Source organism: Amblyomma maculatum, chromosome 1 (genome assembly GCF_055883805.1).
Source record: "Amblyomma maculatum isolate TAMU_Amacu chromosome 1, ASM5588380v1, whole genome shotgun sequence".
In the NCBI taxonomy this organism is placed as follows: Eukaryota; Metazoa; Arthropoda; class Arachnida; order Ixodida; family Ixodidae; genus Amblyomma; species Amblyomma maculatum.
In genome coordinates this window covers 376,895,428-376,914,219 of record NC_139344.1, presented here as the reverse complement: position 1 = coordinate 376,914,219, position 18,792 = coordinate 376,895,428, and the positions used below count along the sequence as shown (strand labels likewise).

Below are 18,792 nucleotides of genomic sequence, written 5' to 3'. Positions count from 1 at the left end.
AGGTGGGACTCCTTTTTAAATTTTTGTACTAACTGCCAGCATTGCACGAAGTATATAAATTTGCAATACATGAAATGCAACTCACCGAGCTTTGAGATGTGTATTTTTGACGCACAACATTTCGATCCATACTAGTGATTATGATATTCTAAAAAGTGAGATTTATGTTTGATGTTGGCTGCCTTCAGTTCCATAAATATAGCTCCTTAAAAATCAAATTAAAAGAATGTAATTACATTCTAGTTTTAGTTAATAAATAATGAAGTAATGCAAGAAAAATATCTAAATCTACACTGTGATTAAATTTTTTTTTTAACAGTGCTTGCCAATGAAGTTGACATTAAACAATATTTGAATATCTGCAAGCATACATTACCCCAAACACCATTCTTTGGTGCAACATGATGTATGTAGTGGTCTATAATAGTAACTAGGTGCTGTATTATGAATAAACGAGTTAACTTCAACAACAACTATTCACATACATTACGCCCACCCTCTGTTGGTTGAACATGACTAATTTAGTCCTCTACTTTGCATCAGCTGTAGAAAGTTTTCTTCACAGCCATTCATCTAGCATGGAAGATGGTGAGGTGTATTGGCTCAGAAATTTTGTAGTGTGAAGCTCGAAACTTCATAAGAAAGGGCTACTACTGAAATCACTAATATTTAATTGCATTTAATTGCAATCACTAATATTTAACCTGCACTCAAAGTGCAGGAAATAATAAAACATGTGTAGGTCAGTGAAGATTTTTCTGTCATCACTGTCCATAATAATGTGACAAAAATACATAGGCCCCAATGGGCTCTGTTCATTTCCTCATTGTCCAGATAGTGAGTTTTTGTAGTAACAAAGTGTCAATATATTGAAAAGGTTTGGTCCCCAGAAAAGCTGTCCATAATCCGTATTGTCCTTTTTCGTGTCTTATTAATGTGGCATGACGGTACTCCTTTTTTTGCTGATATTTTTGTTTATCATTTTAGTGGTAACAGGGAGCAAAAACATTGTTTCCAACAGGTGACGAACTACATCAGTTCAATGACACCAAAGTACTTCTTTCAAAGGGCATGGCTGATGACATTCTTGCTTTTAAGCATGGTTTCAACGAATTAGTGCTGAGGGCACTGGTGAGCATGAAGATGGATGGCTATGCACTGTTTTCGGGCCCCAACACAGATTTGGATGTCATGCTGAAGACCGTAAAGGTAAATGTGATGCATATCTCCTCCTCCTCACCCTCCTCCAGCACCCTCCAGATATTCTCTACCATATTTATCTGGCGCTAACGACAAGTATGTTTTTTTCTCGCAGGACATTTGGCAAATATTTCGCAAAAGCAAACAGCAGAAGCAATACACCCTGGTGGTTGGCGCCGAGCGAGCAATTTTGGACAAAGTTATACTTGAGCTTGGCCTGTGAGTTCATTTGATTTGGGAGCGACGGTAAAAATGAAGTGGCAATAGGATGTGTAGAATTTTATTTTATAAATTCAAGCAGTTAACCTTATAACTAACTGGAACCACACATGCATCACGCCTGATTGCCTTTTGTCTGCACGGAGGCAGTTTGTTTATATTTTACGTTTTGTTTGCATCACAACATATGTCGTACCACATTATAATCCTGTCAGTTCATAGCGCAGTAGTTAACATAATGGCAACAAGCTATTTACTTCCTCAAGACACCTGAGTTTGGACAAAGTTATACTTGAGCGTGGCCTGTGAGTTCATTTTATTTGGGAGCGATGGTAAAAATGAAGTGGCGATAGGATGTGTAGCATTTTATTTTATAAATTCAAGCAGTTAACCTTATAACTAACTGGAACCACACATGCATCACGCCTGATTGTCATCAGTTTTTGTCTGCACAGAGGCAGTTTGTTTATATTTTACGCTTTGTTTGCATTGCAACATATGCCATACTGCATTATATTCCTGTCAGTTTATAGTGCAGTAGTTAACATAATGGCAACAAGCTATTTACTTCCTCAAGACCTGTTTCTTGTCACGTGTTTTCTTTTAAGCAAACTTGTAAAGATTCTTCACAAAGCTGAATAATTATGTGTTTCTTACAGCATGTAACAACCACAGCAAAGAGTTACATTGCATAAGACATTGCTAAAAAAAATGTATGCTGACCAGTGCATTTTTAATATTTAAATAATAATGCCTTTTACTGTATTGTGTCAATAAGCACGTTCTGCAGATAAGGCATGGGAAGCATTTGGCTTCAGACAATATGTGTAGTGTGCAGTTTATAGTTGAATAAGACTAACCGATATTCAAACCATGCCTCTGGTTCCTTGTCACAGGTACTCTGACTACATTGTTGTCCTCCCTGATCGCCTTGAAAGACCAGCGAAGTGCTTGACAGACACCCCATACTTCAAATATGATGATCCCATGTTGCTGGTAAGCAGTTGAGACGTTTTAGTGAGCAAATGTTTGCATTAAACCATAGTACTAACAGTGTTAAGAGATTTTAAAGATCGACAGGAAGCAGTAAATGCCTTAAAAACAAACGGGGCTTGTTAGTATATTTGTACTACCCTGCATGCGAGCTTTAAACCACCTTAAACTTTAAAACCTTAAACCACCAGATGTTTCATGCAAAGTTGCATACTTGGCTACTGAGCCAGGCTCAAAGTTCCTGGGTTCAAACTCTGTGGCAGTGGTCGAATTTCGATGAACAACAAGATGTACAGGTGATGTGTGCATTGCACAATGCCAGTGAACAGTAAAGATCCCCGGGTAATCTAAACTGCACTCTAGGTTTCCACTATGGCACCTCTTGTAGCCAGAGTCGCTTTGGGGCATTGAACCCCTCGTACCGTTTATCTAGTGTACTACAAAGATGAGTGTATTGTGAACTCTTAACTCTTTCCCATTGTAAGCTCAAGCTATCACCGATTTCTTCATTTAAGGACACTTTTGAGCTCATCACCTTTTAAATAGGATGCTTTCTTGTGCGAGCTATAAAAGATATTGCAATGTCTTTTATCATCATCTTGCTGATTTATTTTGTCAGAAGTTATCCACGGTATTGGTTTTTGTAAATCCTGGCATTTTAATATTAGTATCGAACCTTTTGACACGTGTTAAGAAATTTTGCATTTTCATATGGAAGTTGACCACTGGTGTTTTTCGGGGGAACCGATGAATTGCCTATCTTGAGTTTGAGGCCTGTATTGGCTACCTTTGCTGAAAAATATATTTTGAATAGAAATGATAATTAGTGCCTTGAGCAGAGTAATATGGGGGTTGTTGCAGGGGGGGGGGGGAGAGGAGGGTTAATTATTTAGAGTAAACAGCAAACACTTCTGCTCCTGCATATTTTAAGAAATTAATACGGGGCATAATTTTCTGATGGCTTTTATAGTCTAGCTTTTTACCATGCATGATGATTTATTTATTTACCATCGAGCATCTGATTTCTTGTTCAATTTGGAATTTTCACAGGCCTCTAGGAAACCTGCTTTTATTGTTTGGCTTTATGTACAGAGTAATTACTGAATGTTCTCCTTTAAGACTGAAGGCTGTTATGGCAGAATAGCTTGTTGCCTTTGTGCAGAATTGAGAACCAAAATTTGTTTCTTGTACTGTTATAGTTTTATATTTTTTTTTAGCACAGCAGTAACAAAAAAAATATGAGTGTAATGCACCAGAAATGTATGACTTCTAAATAAAAATAAAAATAATAAAAATAAATGCTTCTAAGAGGTAGAAATTGATGCAGGCTCATAACTTGCTTTACCAAATAGCTGCAGTTTAGCTACTGTTGGAGAAACCTGCAGCGAAAAAGAAATTATCTCTTTGTTGGCAATAATTCCCCCCTAATCACATCTTGTGTGCGTATCTTTTTTAGTTTTTCTGCTAGCAACTGAATGTACAGCCTTTATCAAAAGTTTACAGCCCAGAGGGTTTGCTTTTAAGCCGTATAATATGACTTCTGTAATAATCGTGGAAGTCCTAGCCATTGGAGAGGGTAGGACGAAAAATCTGCTTGCCTTCAGCAAGTATGGAAACATGGGAATGCATTACGAGCCACATAGTATCGCTCAGAAGTAGATCCCCTGGGCTGTAAACTTTTGATCAAAGCTGTACATGGAAATATGTCTTTTGAAGAGGCATTTGCAGGCAAACGTTGGCATAGGTAACATGGTATCGTGCTGTTACTATATGATGAAGCTTTTTGATTTGCTTTTAGAGAGTTCATAGAAAACTCATTGAAAGGGACTTTATAATAGTTGTGCCAAGTCTGGCTTGAAGAATAGCTTCAGTATAAAATCAAGTTTATCAGAAGATTGAAAGCTAGCAAAGTAAACTATTTTTTCATGGTTATGTAGACTTTTTAGCATTACTAGTAGGTGCTTTTCAAGCTTCTACATGTTCCTGATGTCTCATTAAAGTGTGAATCTTGCAAATATGTGCAGCATACTTAAGTGCCGAAGGGTAAGCTACTTTAATTGATGCTTCGTTTTTCAGGACGAGCAATTAATGAGCAGAAATGCTCCCGCAATGCTGGCTATATCAATATTTCTTCCTGTGGTTACCTATGACATCTCTAAGAACAATGGCAAGCCTGGAAATTCCTGTAGTAAAGAAGAGTGGCACGGCTACGCAGTGGTTTGTGCATTTTCTTCATTCTGCACACACACAAAAAAAAAAGAAAAATGTACCGTGAAATTCAGTTTGAATTTCAGTTTGAAAGAATTCAGTTTGACTAAGCCTTTGTAGACCCAAGGAAAGAAACAGTTTTGGTGCATTGCTTTCCTGTTCTTAGCAGGGCAGTAACAAAGGTGCCTACATTCTTCTAGATCTCGACTGTGTCAATAACAAATCCGAACATCTCTGTGGCGGCTTTTTACGTGGACGCCGAAGACTTTGTTGGGAGCTGCGAAAATACCACTACTTTAGCTAAATTTGGGTGGCTAGTTTGCTGTGGCAGCCAAAGCCCACTTAAACTGAAAATTGTGGTTCGCATATATGGAGCACTGCTCTGAACTGTTGGTTTGAAGCATTGATTCGCATTGTGCTAATGTTTCATAAAAATGCATGTCACAGCATAAAGGGGAGCGTGTAATCGGGGCTTTGCTGCTGTTGAAAAAATGAACATGAAAACAGTGTATAAGGGTTGCACCCCATTGATACTGCAGGAGGAAGTGTGGTTCTTACGCGAGTATGTAGAGGTATTTGAAATCGGGTCAGTACAGACTTAAGATTGGAAATGTGCCCCAAGCTTCAAGATGTGCCTTTTACAGTACTTACGAATTCTTCCCTCAATTGTTTTTTAGCATATTTTCCAGCACTTTCTAGAATACGCTTGTATGATTTTCCTGTCATATCTTGAAACTTTTTGCTCCATCTGTCTAAGCCTAATCTTTGTCTTTTCTTTCAATCAAGACTTGTTTCAGTTATGGATTTGAAAACGAAGAACGGCACCTTTATGATCCTACAAAGTTTCGTAGCTCCACTCAGCTTATGGTCTTTGAGGATGAGATGACCGTAGCAGACCGAGTAAGTATCGGACTTTCACTTAAACGTGCGTTCGGTCAAAAATTTGGTTTTTGTTTATAATTGCTAGCAATTGCAATCTCCTGCACTTTAGTCGATGCATTGCTGTCTAATTATTCTATGCTGTCTTCATTATTTTTTTACCACATCTTCCAAATTGCTGAATCAATGTTTGAAGCACCATGTTTTACTGCTTGCAAGGAATTCGAGTCCTTGCATTAAATCGGTGGCTTTCACATATCTCACTTTTTCTTGTCTTTGCCACGAAGGAAAGAAACAGTTTTGGTGCATTGCTTTCCTGTTCTTAGCAGGGCAGTAACAAAGGTGCCTACATTTTTCTAGATCTCGACTGTGTCAATAACAAATCCGAACATCTCTGTGGCGGCTTTTTACGTGGACGCCGAAGACTTTGTTGGGAGCTGCGAAAATAGAGAGCCGGCATCAAGGCTGGCTACCATTTCACAGCTCATTACAAAGAGGCATGGTCTGTACAAGTAGTTTTCTCGCTATCTAGCTCATTAGCTTACGTCTCAGTCTTCATATGGCTTTGTTCGTGTTGTGAAAGTTGTGAAGCTTCGAAGTGAGCGTTTCTTGTGTTTTTATCATCTTGTTTTTTCCTCCTAGTGAGCATCCCAAAAACAACGGTGGGACCTCGAATGAGACGGAAGAGCACAAGCCCTCCAGGTTAGTTAGCAAGGCTTTTTAACATATCATAACGCACTGTTGTGCAACTGTCATAGTCCTCTTCTCTATCAACCATTAGGTAGTAGTAAAATGCATACAAAAAGTGTTTTCTGCCTTGAGCCACATTTGCAATGAGAACACAGTTTCAACTTGTGCTAGTATTTACAGTAGGGTCATATTTGCACAAATATAGTAGAATCTCGTTGATATGTTCCCGGCTAATACAATTTCTCATTTTATATGCTCAAAATCGCGGCCAGTGAAACATCTCCTATAGAGTTTTTCTCCTGATTATATTATGAATGACACGATTTCCTGGTTAGTATGTTTGAAATTTTGACAGGTTGCGGTTGTGTAATACATTTTGCGATCAACCGGACATGTGCTAACTAGCACTCGCAACATGAAAAACTAACATATGAGGTGTCTGTTCCCATGGAAACATGAGGAGAAACGTGGTGGCTTCTTTGCGGTATAGAATTGAGACTTTCACTGCATACAACTGTGGATTTGCAGTCATAAAGTATGCACTGCTCTATTTTTAGCTCTCGCAGAAGCCAGTTCGTATTTGCATTGTCCTCAGTGGGGAATTCATTTACAACATCTACAGCAGACTAGCTCCAGTCATTGATCTTGGACCACGATCCAGCCTTCAACACTAGAATTTCAGCATAGACTACATTGTGCACAAACTTTGCTCAGTATTGTGAACAGCCAAACAAAAATTATGTTTAGCACTTACATGAATTTATTAAAGGGATACAAGAGTTAAGCATAGTAAACACATGGATTAAGCGAGTGTAGAAAATGGGACCCCTGCATCTGAATTGGGTTGTTTGGATCATACGTTTTCCCAAACACTTAGCCCCAATATCAGTATCGAGAATGGAATCTCGGATCATAAAATGGTACTACTCACTTTTGATAACTTAAGCCCCAGCCCCGACCAAAGCTCCCGTGTATCCCGCATATCTGTTAAGGACTATCACAGGGCTGATGATGTCAGCATTATAGATTACATTGAAGTAATGCTAGACGGTACCTTGCACTCGAAATCTGAAAATGTGAATGACTTATGGTTGCAGCTAAAACGAATAGTGGCACATTGTGAAGAAAAATTCATCACAACTATAAGAAAGCGAGTAAATAGAAAGACACCTTGGATTACACGCAGCATTATTCACCTCAAAAGAAAGATACAAAGAATGCGTAAAAATAAAACCAATTTGGCTATTTTAAGTGAGCTTTCTCAAACACTTAGAGCTGAAATTTCTACGGCAAGGAACAACTTTTTCACGAATACGTTGACCAATTTTATAACACATGAGCCAAAAAAGTTCTGGCGTTACGTGGCAAAGCCGAGAAGATCAATCGATCAAATGGAAATAGACGGAGCTGTTACATACGACGCATACAGTATCGCAAACGCCTTTAATCAATATTTTCAGTCTGTGTTCACTCGTGCCCCTGCCCCAGAATTCAGTCAAGTGGAATACCAATCGAGTATGCCTGACATTGTTGTAACAGAATGTGGCATTCTTAATTTGTTGTTACAGCTTGACGAAAAGAAATCGCCTGGGCCCGACTGCTTACCTAACGCTTTTCTAAAACGATATGTGCAACAACTGTCTCCACTTCTTCACAAAATCTTCTCCTTATCTATAGAAACAGCGTCCGTACCCATTGACTGGCTCTGCGCAAAGGTAGTCCCGATTTTCAAAAAAACTGGAAACAGACTTTGCGTAAACACATACAGACCCATATCACTCACTAGCTGTTGCTGCAAATTATGGAGCATGTAATTAACAAAGCACTCATAACCTACCTGGAAAACAACAAACTTCTGTATGCAAACCAGCACGGTTTCAGGAAGGGTTTATCAACCGTTACTCAACTACTTGAGATTACACATGACTTTGCGGCTGCCATTAACTCTGGTCTGCAGGTAGATTCAGTGTTTATTGATTTTGCAAAGGCGTTTGACTCTGTTCCACATTGTAAGTTATATGAGAAGCTCAGTCTATTTGGTATTAGTTCAAAAATAATTTCGTGGATCGTCACTTACCTCTCAGGCCGTTCGTAATATGTCGAAATAAAAAATGCTAAATCAGACACATTGATGACACAAGATGACCAAAATAATCTAAACTTAACACTGAATAACATTGCCTCTTGGTGTGACACTTGGGGTACGAGAATAAATTTCAGCAAAACATCATCTGTTACAATAACTAGGAAGAAGACTCCCATTTACTTATTTGTTATCAGGATCTGCTGTGACACGCAGTAAAGAAGTTAAGTACCTGGGAGTAACAATCACGGAAAAATTGAGTTGGGAATCTCATATCGATAACATATGCACAAAAGCCGACAACTTGGATTCATACGACGGAAATTATCAGCTGCACCCACACATGTAAAACTATCATATAAGACATTAGTACGACCCATTCTTGAGTACAGTGCAATAGTTTGGAATCCTCATCAATCTTATCTGAACAAAAAACTGGAAAGAATTCAAAACCTAGTACTCCGGTTTATATATAACCGTTACTCACGTTACGAAAGTGTGACACTTCTGCGTGAAAGCGTGGGCATTTCGACGTTGGAATGCCGGAGACAGACTTTCTTTTCCTTCTATATAACAATTGCATCAACTTATATAAAGATTTGTACCTAAAGCCGCCTTATCATCGCTCTAAAAGAATTAGCCATGACATGTGTATAAGACCGTTTTCTGCTAAATGTGACTTATTCAAATTCTCATTTTTTCCCCGTTCCATAGAAACATGGAACAACCTGCCCCACCAGTTTATGAATAATGTGTCACTTGATGCTTTTTCTGCCAGCGTTGAATCTTTTTTTCAAGAAATGTCATTGTCATAGAGTTGTCTTTGTTCACGAGTCTTAACTTAGCTTTTAAATATCCGCAACCTTGATGTGTTATTCACGGTGTACTCTGTATGCTTTCCCTGCTGCCTTGGAACACTATGCCTGCTGTTTATACTTTTTTTCCACTTCTGTCAGAGCCTGAGAAAGGCTAACAGTATTGTAAAATAAATAAATAAATAAATTTAAAATATCACGTTTCTTCTCGCATTTGTTCTTAATGGATCAGAGAGATTTTACTGTACAGCGAAAACCTTTCCCGTTTTTTATCTAAATAAATTTGTGATGAGAAAATGATTTATTTTTTTGGTGCCATTCAAGATGGCTACAGTTACCTCTGTCACCAGGCTCATGAATAATGAAGACCAGTGCATGGTACACATAGGCAAAAAAGAGAGCAGCTATGAATATGAAACACAGAAGGGAGACATGGACCATCGCTGGTGGTACAGAGTGTTAAGAAAATAATGGAAAGATATTTAAGAAAGGATTCGGAAAGGAAGAAATGGCAAGTGAAAGGCAGAATTAAGTTTTAAGTAGCAGCAGCCCTATGGCAGCAACAGTAGTGGAATTAATGTGGGCCAATGTAACGCCTTTCAATTCATTGCTAAAGCTTTTATTAACTTCTTAATTGCCCTAAACTTTCTGCTTGCATTACATTTCTGAAAATATGGCATGCTATGGCTAGAACACTGAATACTTGTGTATATTTTAGCTCAGTTTGCTGGAAAAATGTTTTGTTATCACTGGAAATTGATTCTGGGAAATAAATTCCTTCTATCTTTTTACGTCTAGGCTCCCTCATTTGTGTATATTCAAAGGAGATAAGGTTTCCAGACTTACTGATCCAAGTATGCGACTACATTGTTTACATGAGCATTACATTGAAGGACAACACCAAAGAACCACAAGTCCACCTTGGTAAGGCTGCTTTGTTTTGTTTTTACTTGTTTGTTGAAAAGGTCGCATGCACCAAATATTTTTATATTCTGGAATTTTGAGTATACAGTAATATGCGATCAATTCTGCCTCCGAGGAAGCCATAAAAATATGTTCAAAATATCCGAATGTTTGAATTACCTAATGGCCCCAAAGTTCTGCCGAAAACCATTTGCATCACAGTAATATTTTAGGTCCGTTCGATTCACACACACTACGTGAACAGGTTCTTATGGTGCTGCACTTCGGCGCTCGTTTCAGCAGTTTTTCGTTTTTCAAATCACTCGGGATGTTGGCGCCGGTTGATTTCGGCGGCAGACAGCCGACCGTAGCTTGTTGGTGACGCCAAGGCTAGCAGACGGCTGGGCCTGCTTTCTACTATTCATTTAGGAAGCAGCCAGTGCCATTACTGCACTTAAGCTGGCGAAGTGGACACTAAACGCTTGTGGCACTTTATCTTACTCTTACTTCATCTTCATCCTACTCAAAAAATGAAGTAAACACACGAATTAAACAAGTGAAGGAAATGTGCATGGTTCTATTCCTGAGTAAAACTAAAAGAACAGTCACACTCCAAAACCACATTCAAATTTTCTTCTTGATGGGAGTAAAATAATTAGCTTTTACTATAATGTACGCAGTCCACGCCAAGAAGCGTCAATCACATATATACTGTGTATCATTAAAAATGCACAAAAGACATCCCTTAGTGAACGGCATTGTTGGTACTAATCACCAGTTGTGATACTTCTGCTTAGTTAAGATATTCAAGAAACGTAGAGTATAATAACTAATTGTTGACAGCATCTGAACATTTTCTCACTGGAGTTGCACGACTTCACACACACAATTTTTCACAGTATCATAAAGTCTATCTGTGTGGTTTGTTGTAACTCATGCAAAACAGCTTGAAGACATTTGTATATATATACATCTTTTGCGGTTCTCTATGACATGGATGCAAATGTACAGGTGCAGGCATGGTTAAACAAAGCAAGTTATCATGCATTCCATCTCGGTAATAAGGAGACATTTGTCCACAAGAAAACTGACTAGTGTCTGCTCTCAGTGTGCACAATACAAAGCTGCCAATTTAGGTTAGGCAATCAGGTAGCAATAAGTAACATACTACAGTGCGGATAGTAATAATAATAATAATGTTTATCGCAAAGAGGCATTATAAGAGGTTAGCACAAATATTCTGCAGTTACAGGCAAAAAAATGTCTTTATTTAAACTCAGTCTTGAGAATGGAGAATACCAGCTAGCCGAACAACTTACTCCATTAAATACTGTATGCCATACAACCGCATACATGCAGCAGCTTTTTTTGTGGCCCTAATTTTGTGGTCAGTTGCATGACGATAAAAAAAAAAAATTCATAGATATTGCAATTTCTTTGATGTGTGAATTGCCTGATTCGAGTACTCCTGTGTGGTGTGTGTGATTTCCCCTTGAGCATTGTCATTTCTATTTGATCCCTGACTGGTCTAATGGGGCTTTTATTAATGTAGATCTGGGTTACGATCAACTTGCGGCTTTGGACAGAGATCAAGTGAAAGGATTGTTGCTGGCTCCAGCACCTGATTTCATAAAGTATCTGATTCACTATAAGAAGCTGCAACTTGAAGAGTACCTCCAGCGACTCTATGACAGGGTGAAAGGGGCCAAGTTGGCTGGACTGGCTTTCTTCTTTCCTGATGTCCCTTTGACCCAAGCTTACAGTCTATACAAGGTAAGGAAAGAGACAAGAAATTTAAAAACTGGGTGCTTCCCGGCAGTTTCTCTCCATTCATGCAGAAAATTTGGAACTTTTTAACTCGTGCGGAGAATCGCCTCATGGTGTTTGTTGGGTTGACGTATGTGAGCGATTTCCAGGAGCTGCGAAAGTTTGCAAAGTAAGTAAATGTCCCTATCCAGTCATCTTGAAACTTTGGAGGAGTGCTCACCTATTCTTTCTTTATCTCTGATACTGCTTGGCACAGTGACTGTATTTGTGCGCAAATGTAGTGGGTGCAGCTACGTGTCAGATTGTACAAGGTTGAAGAACTTTATGTGATTAGGGGAAACATCTTGAGGAAGGGGACAAGGGTATAAATCCAGCGTCAGAGCACCATTTGTTGTGAAGATCAAGACGTTATCGCACACTTTTTCTCTAAAAAGTAGTTCCAAGTGGTTAACGAATAGTTGCTTTAGTAAGTTCACTGTGAAATGAGAAAATAATTTTGTATTGTTTTTTGTATCTGTTTCTGTGGGCCGTGCTTCCACCCTGTATCCCTGCCCAAAGGTAACCGCAACTCACAAAAATTGGATTGGCTTTGAAATAACATCCCATACTTGAGCGTTTTGTTTTGGGGGCAACTGTCTTTTGTTAATCTTTTAACCATTTTGGACGAGCAGATCTTATCCTTGTTGAGCTATCCCTAAACCGTTTTGGATGACTGTAGCTTGTCCTCATGGAATAGCTTCTCACCTTGAGCGTTTTGGTCAAGTAGCACATGTCTGTGGCTTAAATCATGTGCCGCTTGACAGATGGCACCACTGGCCCTTAATTGCTTTTTTTTTGTACTGCTTGAAAGCTTTTTTTGTATGACAACCTGGTTTATAAAAATTGTGCCTGGTGAAGGAGATGCATGCATTGATGGTCAGTCATCCTGGAAAAGAAGCTTTTCTTCATCGCTGTCTTGATTGTCCAAAGATGATGATTCAGACACCTAGGTTTACATTGTTTTAGAGGGCGAAGATGACAGTGATGACACTTCTGTAAGCAGTTCTTTCGAATGAAGAAGATGACAGCTTAGAAGGGCAGTATTGAGTAATAAAATTGTTGTGCTAATTTAAATTAGTTTCTGTTAAAAATTTTTTGTTTTCAATATTGCATACTACTTTGCTTTTATTACAACAACAGTATGAGTTAACAGGAAAAAAATAAGCAAGTTAGGTTAGGAATTCTTCAACAACAACAAAAGAAACCAAAGAAAAACCAGGGAAGTTGTTAATGATTATATGACCCCATATGTGTACCTTACTTCTCGGGGACAGCATTTTTTGGCTTTGCGCCCAAGGCTACTTGAGTGGAGCTATCCTAACAGTATCACTACACTAAGTAGCTCAGGCCTATCTGGCCGCGTTTACGGTTCCGGTTTCTGTTTAGCCTTTAACAGTTCATGAGCAGCCAAATACGCAGAAATGTGTTTTACATACTTGAAGGCTTGTGTGAATGTAAATACATGGCTAACCAATAGTGCATTCAATATACAATGTCAAAACAAGCGCATTTGCAAAACAGTACTGAAGCTAGTGGGCAGACTCTACAGAAGCAGGTTGCCTATGCTTCGCGGCGTTACCAACAGGTGACGCAGCCATAAGCATGCGCGGTGTGTTATACTTGTGTTGTAAAGGCTAGTACTGTTGCAAAACCTTGACCTAATAATAAAGTATTTAATTCCGTAATCCCGCAATACTCAAGACCAAGCTCCAGGAGGTTTCTGCAGGGACTGTATTCTACTGTGCTAATGTGTTTCAACTCATTAGCTTCCAATTCATATAGGCACAGAAAGTTGTCCGCGAGCATTAAGTTTAAATTGCATCTGCACCTATAAAGTCCGCAGTTGCAAAGGGAAAAAGGGAAACAAAATGGAAATGCAAAAGGGAAAGGGATAAGTGCACGAAAGTGCATGTATTATGTTTTAACAACTGCTGTGGTTGATTACAAAGCAAATAATACATTGCTTGCAATTTGACTGTCTTTTTTTTTTGTTGCCTTTTTAGGAAATGTGATGTTTTGATTCTCGTAAAGCATGACTACTCTGTACCATCAAAATGCGTCCTCTCAAGTCCTTTCCTGAAGCCCATACAAAAACAGGACTATGACAATCTGGTAAGCTTTCAGATTAACTAGTACCCCATTTAGCTTTGGGGTGAAATTCACAATCATCTGTATGCCTTCCTTTGTTTGAATATTCGCAAGAATTCTTACAAATAATTTCCCTGTTGACAGTAGCTGCTGCATATGAGTTGAGGAGCTTGGTAGTTTTTACTGAAGTATTAATGTTTTCTCCAAAAACTTGTTAGAACTAAACCTTTGCTTCATTTGCAATTGATTTCATAATAGCTTACTGGTATTTTAGGATAAATGTATAGGAATGTGTGCAGCAATTTGGTTTTGTACTAAAAGCAAATTAGCAGTATAGTAGAGCCACGTTTGTTTAAAATAAAATGCCCAGTGAAATGTAGAGAAATTAAGCAGCTTGTCATTTAATTACCTAGGTGTAGTAACTGACTCTAAACTGACATGGAATGCTAGTTCATGTTCACGTTGAATGTTTGTTTGGGCTTTGCTAAGAAGGCTGGTGTTACTTAAACAGAGCTTCAAAAATGTTGTACTACTGCTACAATTAAACTTGCTGCCTAGAGGCTTGTCAGGCCATTGCCCAAGCATGCTGATGCTGTATGGAATCCTCTCACAATTTCATACAGGCCTAGATTACATTAAAGGCGTGCAAAGGAATGAAGTTCTTGAATTCATTTACAATCTATAGAGCAGACTAGCCCCTGTCATTGATCTTGGACCACGATCTGGCCTGACACTGGTGTAGTAGAAAGTTTTGTCAGTTGATGCAGCTTTACCATATACTATAGAGAGATTCTACTCTCTATATGAACCTCACACAGCAGGATGCTACATGTTAAGAAACCATTTTTTTTTTCTCTTTGTGTATTTTACATTGCCTTGCTCCAGGTCATAGCTGGCTTATTGCTGTAGCCTGCGACTTTTGGGAAATCGGTTTTGGGAAACGAAATGGTTTCGATTAACTGAATTGCAGGCAGCCTTGGTGCGAGAATCAGAGTTCCAGACAACAGCTGGGCTCTCTCTGCCCATGGTTGTTTCTGAGTACCACCTGAATAGTGCTACGCAGACCATTGGTGTACCTTGCAAAGAGCAACGGTGGATGGGCTACGCCAATGTGAGTGCAAAACGAGAGTGATTTCTTAAGTACCAAAATGCTGCCATTCCCCACAGTGAGCGCTATAATAAAGAGCAGTGAGTAGTAGAGTGAAGTCGTTAGGATCAGAGGAGGGAAAGTAATTTTGCTTATCAGTACAATTCAAGCTAATGTTGAACCTGTAAAGTCCTGTGCAGTAAATTGATGCATGTTTTAATTTCGTTCACTGCTGCTGTTGCTGACAACAAAAGTTTGTTGTATCAAATTGTGCATGTAGCAATATGGGCACTAAATGAGTGCTTCTCATATGGATAAAAGAAACCCACTGCGTATGTAGTGTTTGGTGATCATAAGAGCTGCTTCATGGCACACTAATGGGTGCCAGTGTGAAGGATTTTATTATGGCTGGATTAAGTACTTTTTCTAAGCAATTTAGAGGCAATAATTCAGGTGTCTTATTTTGCCTTATGCATTTCTGCTCAAGGTGCTATCAGCTGTGTGACTGAACGCAAGCTGGACACTGCTGCATTCGTTACTGTCTGTCCCTCACAAGTCTCATGTTGAGTCATTGCTGCCAAGAAGTGAAATTCCTTCTTTCAAAATGAGGCTACGCACTGAACTATCATTTTTTCACGCTTAAGCATCTTCCTTTTTTGAAACGTATTATAACAGGTTTGTTTGTTTATATCCTTCTAGACATGTCCAAACCCAAAGATGCGAACACAGTATGATGATGATTTCACAAGGGCATTTAAAACGAATGGTACCACTTTGTATTCATTTCAAGATGAGCAAGTTGTAGCACAACAGGTGAGTGCACATTGCTGAGACATTTCAACTAATTTTTTTTCGAATTCTTCTTTTTTTTTTTCTTAGACACTGTTCTTGCCCATGTATCAACCTCGCTAGTTTTATATTTAAGTACTACTAGGTGCCTATCCCCGTACATTCAGCCATTATTTTAAATGACGCTCGACTTCACACACAGAAAGCCACACATACACTAACACTTCCTTGTTGGTGCAATTAGCGGTGTACAGGCTGCGCATCGCTCTTGTTGTTTGGATTTTAAATTCCTTTCCTGAGCATGTCATTTCATGCAGCTTGAGGTTCTTTTTTGATGGGGCAGGCATAATAGTGTTAGTGGTTCACTGTTGTATGTTCGTGGTTCAGAAATACTTCAGGGAGTCTGAAAGTCTGCAGGGGGTCATTTTGTTGAATCTCTATGGAGATGAATTCTTGGCTAAGACAAACAATGTGCGATGAGGTGATTTGGTTGGTTCACCATGGGAATCGGTGTAAAAAAAAATGCCTAATGCATCAAAAATATACTTCATTAGTAAAGTTTGACAAATGCTTCGGCTAGGGGGTGGGGTGGGAAAATAACTCATCTTGCGGTTTCTGCTTCATATTGTCGCGGAAGACCAGTCTCAACAACTGCTGCATATATTAATGCGAACTTTTTTTATCTTCATTAGGATTGGTTTTGGTCTTAATTTGGTATAATTTTTGCAGTGCAGCATTACTTTCTTTAGTTATTTTAGAGATTCTAACTTTAGACAGGGACATAAAATTCATTACGTCTTCTCTAAAGAAACAAGCGAGAGTATGATAATTCCTTTTCGTGCATTTTTTTCCTTTTTCCTTTTTGTGCATCGACGTGCGGCTTCTGGTACGCTAAAACTGCGCACTAGACATGCTCAGTTTCACCATGCTGCCCACTTCACCATGATGCTTCACTACCCAGGAGACGCGATGAAACATCCTTGAAACGCAGTGGGGTGAAATAACACATGAGAAAAAAAATTATATTAAACTTGTGAACAAACTGTTTGCATACCATGAGGCGTAGTATTCTACATCATTTCTGCCTAAGGGGTTTGGAGCACTCTTACGCTGTCACGACTGCATGGTTTTGCTCTTCACAGTATGTACTATATTTTAGTTCGAGTGAAAAAAAAAATATTGGTGTCAATTTATCCTGCCATACTCCCCTATCATACTAATGTACAAAAGGTTTCTACGCAAGAAAACATACCCCCAAAAGATGGCTTCTGTGCACATTCACTCCAAACTGCAGGGGAGCTGTTTTGCAAGAGAGTGCTTTTACAAGGGCAAGCTTTTCTTTTCTTTTCTTTTTTTTTTTTTTTTTTGGAAGAGGCAAGTCATTGTCTGGCATGCACTAGAGTAGAGGCCTGACATGGCTAGGCTTTGGGATCTTATGCATTTCATGGCTCGTGTGTTGCATCTCATCAACGGAAAGATGCCAATACACAAAGCACACCTACTGATTAACTTAGAGGTCATTGACAATTGGGTTGCATCGCCTACCAATGCGCAGCTTCCCCCATCATAAGTGCCCTCACTCAAAATAGCTTTCCTGCAGTTTTGCACGAATGCGTGCTGCACAAGCCCTCTTATAGGGTGGTGCTTTCTTGTGCAGGAGGATTTAGTCCTTGCGTTGCAGCACACCGTATCATGGCGCTGAGATGGCCAGATATTGGCGCCACGTGCATTGACCTTTGATCCACAGAAGGGCACATTGTGTCAGACTCTTAAATGTTGGGGTCCAGGTATCGGATTCGAAAGCACAGTTATACTGCAGACTGAGTTATACAAGACAGACGCAGGGCTATCCTGCTGGCCACGTTAAGAGCTTGGAGCAGGAGAAAACAAAACATACACAAATAGGCAGCTGGTACCGAATACAGTGAGAAAAAAAAAATGCTTTTGTAAGATAATGTGAGGTTGCTTTATCTTTTCAGTCTTCAACTAACTTTGTGCATTGTACACGGAAGGCTGTAAATGCACTATAATAACGCACTATAATTTGTATAATGCACTGTATGCTATACTAAACACGCACAATACAGTAAAACCTTCTTGATACATTTATTGGAAAGCATACTATATTGAAAACATACTATATTGGAAAGCGTATGATCCGAAGGGCCTGATTTTGAAAAATATAACTGTTTAATTAGGTATAAAGGTATTTAGTATTGATTGACACTTTTACTACATAAAAATGTAGATAAGCATTTTTTTGCAATCTACTAATATGAACAGCTCCTTTTTTTTTTTTTTGTTCTCTCAGAATTCAGTCCACATTTGCATTGCTCTCAATGCGGAAGGGATTAACTAATAAATCTGGTCTGTTGGTGGCAATACCAAGCCAAAATTTCTTTCTTGGTTCCTTCTGGATGGTTCTCTTCCTTACTCTAATGACGTGTTGAGATAGCGTTTTTGCTGTTTGTGCTGCGCTTCCCAGATGCGGCCCGCTCATATGTGAGTGCACAGTTGTGGTTCTCGAAGGGTTCACACTCCCATGCCTTTAAGACATTGCGAAGAAGCCATTGCGGTTTCTCCGCGGGAACGAGCGCCTCGTGTATGTTGGCATGTAGTCTTTCTTTGATGCTTGGCCCCTTTGCACTTAGGCACTGCAGGAAAGCAACTGCAGTGGGTGATCGCCGCTGTTCAGTTCATGTCATGCACCACAGGTTCAGACCCCTTGTGTGTTAGTACAGGTCTGGTTGACCACCAAACGTATTTTACAACCACAATTTTTCAAAATATTGAAAGTAGTAAGCCCCGCCGGGGTGGTGCAGTGGTAAGACGCCCGACTACTGTGCCGGAGTTCCCGGGATCGAATCCCGGCCTCGGCGGCTGCGTTTCGATGGAGGCGAAACGAAGTGGCGTCCGTGTGCTGTGCGATGTCAGCGCACGTTAAAGATCCCCAGGTGGTCGAAATTACTCCGTAGCCCTCCACTACGGCTCCTCTTTCTCTCTTTCCACTTTCATTCCCACCTTCCTCCCTT

The 18,792-nt window shown here is 39.4% G+C and overlaps 1 protein-coding gene across 1 annotated transcript in view; it reads left to right on the top strand.

Moving 5' to 3' along the window:
• Window positions 1–18,792, top strand: part of LOC146208308 (uncharacterized) — a 182,586-nt gene that overhangs the window by 123,399 nt on the left and 40,395 nt on the right. The window contains exons 104-116 of the mRNA XM_084578330.1: window positions 1,022–1,209; window positions 1,316–1,419; window positions 2,316–2,415; window positions 4,489–4,629; window positions 5,407–5,520; window positions 5,860–6,001; window positions 6,142–6,201; window positions 9,886–10,011; window positions 11,543–11,763; window positions 11,829–11,926; window positions 13,800–13,908; window positions 14,855–14,995; window positions 15,671–15,784. Of these exons, the coding sequence (XP_084434456.1) occupies window positions 1,022–1,209; window positions 1,316–1,419; window positions 2,316–2,415; window positions 4,489–4,629; window positions 5,407–5,520; window positions 5,860–6,001; window positions 6,142–6,201; window positions 9,886–10,011; window positions 11,543–11,763; window positions 11,829–11,926; window positions 13,800–13,908; window positions 14,855–14,995; window positions 15,671–15,784 (1,658 nt within the window). The remainder of the gene's footprint in view (window positions 1–1,021; window positions 1,210–1,315; window positions 1,420–2,315; window positions 2,416–4,488; window positions 4,630–5,406; window positions 5,521–5,859; window positions 6,002–6,141; window positions 6,202–9,885; window positions 10,012–11,542; window positions 11,764–11,828; window positions 11,927–13,799; window positions 13,909–14,854; window positions 14,996–15,670; window positions 15,785–18,792) is intronic.